Below are 9,448 nucleotides of genomic sequence, written 5' to 3'. Positions count from 1 at the left end.
GCTTGGCGTGCGTCGGGGCGGAGTTTGCGTGGGGGCGGGGCTTTGCTTGCGTCGGGGCGGAGTTTGCGTGAGGGGTGGAGTTTCCGTGAGGGGCGGGGCTTGGCCTGCGTCGGGGCGGAGTTTGTGTGGGGGCGGGGCTTGGCGTGAGTCATGGGCGGAGTTTGCGTGAGGGGCGGAGTTTGCGTGAGGGGCGGGGCTTGGCTTGCGTCGGGGGCGGGGCTTGGCGTGAGTCGTGGGCGGAGTTTGCGTGAGGGGCGGAGTTTGCGTGAGGGGCGGAGTTTGCGTGAGGGGCGGGGCTTGGCTAGCGTCGGGGCCGGAGTTTGCGTGAGGGGCGGAGTTTGCGTCAGGGGCGGGGCTTGGCTTGCGTTAGGGGTGGAGTTTGCGTGGGGGGTGGAGTTTGCGTCGGGGCGGGGCTTGGCTTGCGTCGGGGGCAGAGTTTGCGTGAGGGGCGGAGTTTGCGTGAGGGGCGGAGTTTCCGTGAGGGGCGGGGCTTGCGTGCGTCGGGGGCGGAGTTAGCGTGAGGGGCGGAGTTTCTGTGAGGGGCGGGGCTTGGCATGCATCGGGGGCGGAGTTTGCATCGGGGCGGAGTTTGCATCGGAGGCGTAGTTTGCGTGAGGGGCGGGGCTTGGCTTGTTTCGGGGCGGAGTTTGCGTGAGGGGCGGGGCTTGGCGTGAGTCGTGGGCGGAGTTTGCGTGAGGGGCGGGGCTTGGCCTGCGTCGGGGCGGAGTTTGCGCCAGGGCGGAGTTTCCATGAGGGGCGGGGCTTGGCCTGTGTCGGGGCGGAGTTTGCGTGAGGGGCGGAGTTTGCCTGAGGGGCGGAGTTCGCCTGAGGGGCGGGGCTTGGCTTGTGTCGGGGGCGGGGCTTGGCGTGAGTCGTGGGCGGGGCTTGGCGTGAGTCGTGGGCGGAGTTGGCGTGAGGGGCGGAGTTTGCGTGAGGGGTGGGGCTTGGCTTGCGTCGGGGGCGGAGTTTGCATCAGGGGCGGAGTTTGCGTGGGGGCGGGGCTTGGCCTGCGTCAGGGGCGGAGTTTGCATCAGGGGCGGGGCTTGGCCTGCGTCGGGGGCGGAGTTTGCATGAGGGGCGGAGTTTGCGTGAGGGGCGGGGCTTGGCGTGCGTCGGGGGCGGAGTTTGCGTCAGGGTGGAGTTTGCGTGGGGGCGGGGCTTGGCCTGGGTCGGGGGCGGAGTTTGTGTGAGGGGCGGAGTTTGCGTGGGGGCGGGGCTTGGCGTGCATCGGGGGCGGAGTTTGCGTAGGGGCGGAGTTTGCGTAGGGGGCGGAGTTTGGAATGGGTCAGGGGCAGAGCCAAGAAGCGTCACTTTTGGATCCCGAGGATGCGAGCAATGTGACCTTGTTGAATACGTTAATACCCCCCACACACACCTCCTCCCCTGCCCTCCATCACGGCCCCTCGCCCCCCCGCAAAGGAAGCGCCAACGCAGCCGGCACGGCAAAAGAGACCGCAAGCGTTTATTCGGTCACACACAGAGCCGGTCCCGGGAGAGACTCCGCACCGGGGCTCGGGGCCCGGCCCTGGGGCACCTCGGCTGTCCTACCCAGAGCCACGCTCGCCAGTCCGGCGTGGAACAGACACACGGTCGGTCCGTCAGGCTGCTGGAGAGCTGGGCTGCTATGTGCAGGCTGCCGCCAAAACCGAGGAGCCAGCTGCAGGACGCTAGAAGAGAGGAGAAAAGGGGCAGCCAGCTGGATGGGGGGGGCGGCGGCGAGCGAGAAAGCACGAGGCAAGGAAAGGGACGGCGAGTGAAGGACGGGGACAGGGAGCCTGACAGAGAGGGAGGAAGAAGCGGCAGGAAGAGAGGCAGCGGGACGGCGACCGACAAACCAGGACGGGGAGCGGGACAGAGAGGCAGAAACGACCCTGGGCGGGCAGCGCCACGGCGAGGGAGGAAAAGAGAATAAGGGCAGGGAGCCGGACCGAGAGGTACGGCGAGGGACAGCGGCACGGGGAGCAGGACAGAGCAACAGAGAATAAAAAAAGGAAGCGGGAGCGTGAGAGAACCGGGCTGGGGAGCAGGGAGAAGGAGAGAGAAAAGGAGAGAGCAACAGAGGGAAAGAGGACCGGGGAGCGGGACGCTGGGGCAGAGTGAGAAAAAGAGGGGCAGGGAGCAGGACAGAGGGGCAGAGGCAGAAGGAGGACAGAGGGAGAGAGAGACAAAAGAGGGAGACGAGGACTGGGCAGAGGGGAGAGAAAGACGGGGGCAAGGAGCAGAGACACAAAGGTGCCAGGAAAAGGACGGTCAGATGGAGCGAGAAACAGGGTCGGGGAGCAGGACAAAAGGACAAAGAAAAAGGCGAGGAAGAAGGAAGGAAGCATAAAGGTGGGACAGGGAACGGGACATACGCAGTGAAACAAAGCAGAGCAGAGAAGAGAGGACAGGGATTGAGGAACAGAGAGAGAGATGCAGGCCGGTACACAGAGACGGCGAAGGTAAGCAAAACCAGCGACAGGCAGGAGGACCTGGTTCTGACAACCCATCGCTCCCGGTGTCGCTTCCACGGCCTCAACAAATGCGACGTGCCGCAAGACAAGAGAATGGGAGAGTGAAAGCAAAGGCACGGGAAACTTAACGCTCTTAGTAATTTCACTGAGCATCACAGCTTACAGTTACTCAATGTCTTCCGGTGTCACAGGGTGAGGTACAACTGATTTCGTCTCCGTATCTCTGGACAGAGCTTTTCTCATATCTGGGGGGGGGGGGGAAGAAAATAAAAAAAGATATTCTAAGGCGACAGTCCTTGCACAAAGCCACCTTCAGCGAATTCTCTATTACAATAAGGTCGTTTCTAACCCAGAAGATTTCACAGAATCATAGAGTACCTCAAGTTGGAAGGGACCCATACGGATCGCCGAGACCAAGCCCCCGCTCCACGCGGGACTACCTAAAACTAAACCGTGCGACTAAGAGCATCGTTCAGACGCTCCTTGAACTCCTGACAGGCTCGGTGGCTGCGACCGCTTCCCTGGGGAGCCTGTTCCGTGACTGACCGACCGCCCTCTCAGTGAAAAGCCTTTTCCCAACGTCCGGTCTGAACTTGCCCTGACGCAGCTTCGTCCCGTTTCCTCGGGTCCTAGTGCCGGTCACCGGAGAGAGCGGAGGTCAGCGCCTCCCCCTCCGCCGTCCCCCTCGAGGAAGGTGTAGACTGCGATGAGGTCACCCCTCGGCCTTCCCTTCTCCAAGCTGAACAAACCAAGTGACCTCAGCCGCTCCCCCTAAGTCTCGCCTCGGAGACCTCTCGCCATCTCGGTCGCCCTCCTCCGCGCACGCTCCGAGAGCGTTGTTCGGCGGCACCGCTCTCGACTGGAACCTAACGCTGCACGTAACTCAACTGAGCGGAAAGGAAATGACGGGCTGAAGGGACAAATACACGATTTAAGGCAGCCGCAACGATGGCAGATGTCTGTCCGTAGCCCTTCTATTTATTTCACAGCGCTCCTGCGTATCAAACGAACGGTACCAGAGCAGAAAAGGTATACGGCGTGGCCACGTTACCCCTCGGGGAGGACGGCGAAAGGAGAGAAGATCTAGAAAGAGGAAGCAGCTGGTACTTCGCTTTTGGTAACAGAATTAACATCAACACGTTCCTTCCCTTTGAAATTGAAAACGCCACCCAATTCTCTGCCACTGTTGACCACCGACACTTGTAAATTTCTAGTGAAACAGCTGAGGAAAACAAAGTTTCAGGTCCCTGGCTAGGGGAAGAAACCAGGCAAGCGCCGCCGTTCCTTCCCCCCGACAACACTAGCAAAAAAAACCAGCCGCTGGGGGCGAGCGTTCCTCCGAAAGAAAAATCAGGTGAGAAACCGCATTTTTATTTTCAGCTTACCTACAGGATAAATGTCTTTGTAGTTGCTACAAAACGTGTAAACTGCACAAAGATTAAGTTTTGTAACCGATCTAAGGTTCAGTACGAAAAGCTACCTAAAGGAGTACGCAAAGTCCCACTCGTCAACAATTATCTGACCCTGTTTCATATTAAAAAAAAAAAAAAAAAAAAGTAACGCTAATCACACAGACAAGCCCAGGAACCCTCCACATGAGAATCTTTCCGTTCAGCCGGAGGCAGAACGAGTACTTACCACGGGCATCCTCATCTGGCTCTCCGCTGCTAGCAGAGCGGCACGCCAACGCTGTCCGGTACACGCCGTAGTACGCCTAGTTGCTTCTACGTATTTACCGCCGCCTGATTTGATACTCTCACCAAGAGATCGACGAAAAAGCCACCCTTTCTTTGAAAAAATAAAAACCAAAACCACACAGTTAAGGAACGGTAGGCGAACGTATTTCTAAATCATAACCCACGGCTTGCAGGCAGACCAAGAGCAGCTCTGACGATGCGGTACGCTCATCAAACATCTTTCACGCAGGAATAACAGATGTACTCCTTTACCACGGGACGCAGCCGGCACAGGGACAAATTTCACGCTGTTTTTGTCACACGACCGTCCTTCTGCACCAGCCAGTGGGTTCAGAATTAAGGACGGGACAGGCTAAACGCTCACACGAGCCTCCTATCCGTAAGAAACTATTAAAAATAGAAAAAAAAACTTCCACGTTTTAGATCGCGTTGCCTTAGGGACTGCCTCCTTCAAAGCCTGCCTGTTGGGGGGGGGGGGGGGGGGGGGCGCGTGTGCGCGCACGCACGCGCGCGAGGCGTGGAAATCGGTCGCAGAATTCAGTTGCCTAACGAGAGACGGCCCTTCTCCTCGCAAGGCAAACGTTTCAAAACGTCGTACTCTTTTCCGATTTTACCGGCTGGTACTGGGGTTGCCCTACCAGCATGAGTTGGGGACCCGTCCCTCTGGGTCCGTGCGACGCCAAATTAAATATTCTGCAAGTAACCGAGCAGGAGATGGAAAGTAAGCTAAGATACTCTCTGCCGTACAACGTTTGTTCGCCATCGTCCCCGAGGGAATCGCACAAAGCCCACGCTTGCCGAACCGGTACGTCGGAGGCCCTACGGGAAACGGCGCTGACGTTTCGCCAAGCTCTTCTCCTGTCAAGAAGAGGACCTTTTCTGCGGCATCCCTATTGGCGTTCGGCCTGCTTTCGGCTCATTCTGGCAGGTCAGCTTTCAGAGAAAGCCTGAGATTTCAAACCGCCAAGCAACATTCACCATTCTTGCTCTCTGACTACGGGGAATTTCAGCGAATCGGAACGCTACTTGGAGCCACGTTCCGGGTCTGTTTCGCCGCAAACCAAATATCTAAGCCACGGACCGGGCGCCCGTAGAAAAATTACTTTAAAAGATTAAAGACAAGCACAGTACTCACTTTTCTGAAATTTCTTCCGGTAGCGCCATCAATTTAGCGGCCGAACCCAGCCGTCGAAATTCCGGTGCAACGGAGCGAGCAGGAACGTGTCCGTGCCGCTCTTCCCTGGCCACGGAGCCTTCCGCTCTACCCGTTACTGCGAACGTACGGAGCATCGGCGCGGCGGCACCTGTGGAATAACGCACCGCCCACAGCTATACAGAAGAAGAATCCGAGACGACGGTAGAAGACCCCAGACCAAAAGTCACCGCGGGACTAAGGGACGCGCGGACAGCGCGCGAGGGGCGGGTGTCCGGGACCCAAGCGTGGAACGGCCCCGGGATTTCTTTGTTCGGGGTCCCTCTCTTTGGAGGCGCCCCGCCCGGGCCGATCCCGCTGCTGCACCTTTCAGTTACGTTAATTATATTTTACAAAATCCGACACCCGGAGGCTGCTGCCGGAAGCCTCGGGTCGAGCCCGAAGGAGGAGGAGGAGGAAGCGCGCCCGAGAAGAAGCGTGCGCGCGACACCGTGAACGGGGTGCGAGCGCTGGGGCGGCAGCTGCTCCTCCTCAAACAGAGACAGAGAGAGAAAGAAGAGGGGGAAAGCCACAGGGTACAGAGGGCGGAAGTGGAAAAGAGGGGCCGGGAGCCGGACAGAGGGAGGTGGAGAAAGGGGCCGTCGGAAGGGAAGGGACGGGCTGCGGGGCAGAGGGGGACTTGCCGGCGCCAGGTTCGCGGTTCCACCCGATAATCGTAAAGGTCTCTGCCAACCTCGACGATTCGGTCGCTTTAAAAAACAATCGGGATCTCGAGGCGGACCGAGAGAGAGACGGAGAATATAAAAACGGTCGCGGCTAAGAGGGCAGAGAGGGAGGAATCGCGAGACAGGGAGAGGCAAGCCGGGCAGGGGAAAAAGTCCCGACAGGCTTCTGCAGCGACAGGGAGGAATTGAAAATTCGAGAGAGGGAGCTGGACAGAGAGAGAGAGACGGGGAAAGGTAAGACGGTGGCGAGCTACCGGGCAGAGAAGCAGAGTTTAAAGCCGGGGACCGGGAGAGGGACAGAGAGGGAAGGAGAAAGGAACGAAGGGACGGGCTGCGGGGCAGACAGGGAGGAAGGAAGGAAGGAAGAAAGAAAGAGGGACAGGGAGCCAGACGAACCGCGACGGGGAAAGAAAAAGGTACCGACGGGCTAGGAGGCAGAGAGGGGAGACTTTAGAAAAACAGGGACGGGGAGCGAGACGGAGCGAGACCGAAAAAAGGAACCGTAGCGACGGGTGCCGGGACAGAGAGGCGGGCCTTCAAAACGAGGGGCAGGGAAGAGGCTCAAGAGGGACGGAGAAAGAGAGAGACTCACGACGACTCGCTACGGAGCCGAGAAGGAAGACCTCGAACAACAGGAACGAGGAGCCGCACAGAGAGAGCCAGAGACGGCAGAAATACCGACGGGCTACAGGACCGAGGGGGAGGAATGCAGAAACAGTGGCTGGGGGCCGGACAGAGAGACAGGGGGAGAGAGAGAAGGAAACAATAGCCACGGGCTACGGGGCAGAGAGAGCGAGGACCTAAAAAAGGTGGGGACAGGCAGCCCGTCAGAGCGAGATGGAAAAAGAACATAGCGGGGAGCAGAAAGCAAACCAAAAAACCCCACAGCGGGGTGGGAAAGCGAGGGGGGCAGAGGAGGGCCCGCGACGCAGAGGAGAGGCGATGGGGCCCCGCGGGCCCAGGACTCACCGCAGCTCTGGCTCTCGGCGCTGCCGGGAGAGCTTGCCAGCGCAGACGCTTCTTTCTCCCGCTCTCCGCCTTTCCTTTGCTGTCACTCCGGTCGCTCGGCTGTCCTCCGCCTAAGAGAATACACGGGTGTCTTACAGCTCCGAGGAGACGAGCCTGCCTAGATGAGTAGCCTGCCTCCCTGCCTCCCTCCCTCGGTACGCGGCCGCACCGTGCTTTGGGTTACGCGTGGCGACCCTGCGGTGCCCGTCGGCAGCCTGACCTGCCGCGGAGCGCAACGAGGGATCTTTCCTCACCCGGCGAGGCAGGCGCTCTCTTGCCTGCAGCGGGAGGCAGCTGCCGGCCGGAGAGCCTTCCATCTCTTCTTCTTCTTCTTCTTCTTCTTCACCTTTCTCTGGCCATTCCAGCTTCCCTTAGGGCAGCTCCTGTCCACGGCCGGTAAGCGCTCCGCCGCCTGTCCCTTTTCGCCCCCACGCCACGAGGCGAGCCAGGCCAGGCACAGGCGAGGCGGGTGCAGTCGACGGCATCCCCAAGGGAGGGACGGGCAACCACGTCCTCAGCGCGGCCTGGGAGAGGGAAAGAAAAAGCAGCGGCCGTTACTACCGGAGGTCGGCCCTGGCCGGAGACCCTCCTCCTTCTGCAGGGGCTTCCGGAGACGCCGCTCTTTCCCCGCGCTGCTGCCGCTGCCGCCGCCGCCAGCACCCCCGTTCAGGAAGAAAGCGGCACAGGCGAGGGCCAGCTTGCCGCCTTCACGCCAGGGCTCGGGGGCGGCCTGGGGCTGCCGGACAGGCTTCCGGAGAGTCCGACCGGTAGCGCTCGTCTCGGGACACCGGGCAACGCCTCAGCGCGCGCGCGCTCTCGTAGCACGGCCGCACCGCTGCTCGGGAGCGGCTGGAAGCCTGCAGAAAACCACTCGAAACCGGCAAAAAAACCCCAACCTCGCGCTCCTGCGAGAGCAAGTCGGGCTGTCCGGCAGCCACGTCCGCGAAAACGACGCCTCCCGGCACGCACCGGCAAGCGCCGCGTGGCAGCCATTAGAGTGCCGTAAGACTACACTTCCCGGCGTGCTCCGGGGAGCCAATATGGCCGACCAGCAGCCGCGTGCCCCAAGACTGCAACTCCCGGCGTGCCGCGGGAGGCAGCCTTCCACGCTTCCTGACCCTGCGGGGACACCGTCCCGTGCCCTCACCCCAAAGCCGACTCACCCGAAAGCCCCGCCGAGCCGCGACGGCAGCCCCGAGCTCCGCAGCGCGGCTCCGGGCTGGCGCCCCCCCCCCCGCCCCCGCCCCCGCCTCCCCTCAGCCACCTCCGAAAGGCGCGGACGCCCGCCGGCTCCGGGCAGCCCCCGCCGCGCGGCTCCGGACGGTCTCCCCGCCCGGTTCCGACACGGCGCGCACCCCCCCCACCCGCCGCACGGCTCCGGGCAGCCCCCCTCCCCTCTGTGACACGGACCCCGCCGCCCCCCCGCCCCCCCGCCTCTCCTCGGAGGCGGCACCGCTGCCGCCGCCCTCCTCGGGGCTTTCCCCGGGACCCGCCGGTCCGTCCCGCTGCCCCGCTCACCTTCTCCCTCCGTGCAGCCGCAGCCCGGCGACGCCTCCGCTCCTCCCTCGGCTCACAGCAGCCCCTGCACACCGGCTGCCGGCAGCCGGTTCCGGGGAGGGGGCGTGGCGCTGCACTGCGCATGCGCGGCGCTGCCGCTGCAGTACCGAAATTTGGTCGCTAGGCGGCAGCACCGAGCGAGCATGCGCTGTGGGCTGCGTGAGGGGCGGGGCTTGGCGTGCGTCGGGGGCGGAGTTTGCATGAGGGGCGGGGCTTGGCGTGCGTCGCGGGCGGAGTTTGCGTCGGGGGCGGAGTTTGCGTCAGGGGCGGGGCTTGGCGTGCGTCGGGGGCGGAGTTTGCGTGAGGGGCGGGGTTTGCGTCGGGGGCGGAGTTTGCGTGAGGGGCGGAGTTTGCGTCGGGGGCGGGGCTTGGCTTGCATCGGGGGCGGAGTTTGCGTGAGGGGCGGGGCTTGGCGTGCGTCGGGGGCTTGGCGTGCGTCGGGGGCGGAGTTTGCGTGAGGGGCGGGGCTTGGCGTGCGTCGGGGGCGGAGTTGGCGTGAGGGGCGGAGTTTGCGTGAGGGGCGGAGCTTGGCGTGCGTCGGGGCGGAGTTTGCGTGAGGGGCGGAGCTTGGTGTGCGTCAGGGCGGTGTTTGCATGAGGGGCGGAGTTTGCGTGAGGGGCGGGGCTTGGCCTGCATCGGGGGCGGAGTTTGCGTGGGGGCAGGGCTTGGCGTGAGTCATGGGCGGGGCTTGGCCTGCGTCAGGGGCGGACTTTGTGTGGGGGCGGAGTTCGCGTGAGGGGCGGAGTTTGCGTGATGGGCGGAGTTTGCGTGAGGGGGGGGCTTGGCGTGCGTCGGGGCGGAGTTTGCGTGCGGGGCGGAGTTTGCGTGAGTGGCGGGGCTTGGTGTGCATCAGGG

At 62.5% G+C, this 9,448-nt stretch overlaps 1 protein-coding gene across 2 annotated transcripts; it reads right to left on the bottom strand.

The window, feature by feature from the left end:
- Positions 1 to 1,458: 1,458 nt before the first annotated feature.
- On the bottom strand, positions 1,459 to 5,920 carry LOC129200881 (uncharacterized). Of its 2 annotated transcripts, XM_054812135.1 has the most exons (3): positions 5,286 to 5,920; positions 4,092 to 4,241; positions 1,459 to 2,698 (listed from the first exon to the last, which is right to left on the bottom strand). In XM_054812135.1, exon 3 carries the CDS (start codon positions 2,604 to 2,606, stop codon positions 1,668 to 1,670), a length of 939 nt encoding a protein of 312 aa, XP_054668110.1. In that variant the 5' UTR covers positions 2,607 to 2,698; positions 4,092 to 4,241; positions 5,286 to 5,920; the 3' UTR covers positions 1,459 to 1,667. The 2 variants fall into 2 exon arrangements, with proteins under 2 accessions (XP_054668110.1, XP_054668111.1); XM_054812136.1 differs by lacking the exon at positions 4,092 to 4,241.
- Between the last annotated feature and the right edge of the window lie 3,528 nt (positions 5,921 to 9,448).

This window comes from Grus americana, unplaced genomic scaffold (genome assembly GCF_028858705.1).
Source record: "Grus americana isolate bGruAme1 unplaced genomic scaffold, bGruAme1.mat scaffold_622, whole genome shotgun sequence".
Taxonomy (NCBI): domain Eukaryota; kingdom Metazoa; phylum Chordata; class Aves; order Gruiformes; family Gruidae; genus Grus; species Grus americana.
The sequence above is the reverse complement of the archived record's forward strand: the minus strand, read 5'-3'. Positions and strand labels throughout refer to the sequence as shown.

Coding starts and splice junctions, on each gene's coding strand:
- LOC129200881 (XM_054812135.1), bottom strand. CDS start 2,606: ATGCTCAGTGAAATTACTAAGAGCGTTAAGTTTCCCGTGCCTTTGCTT.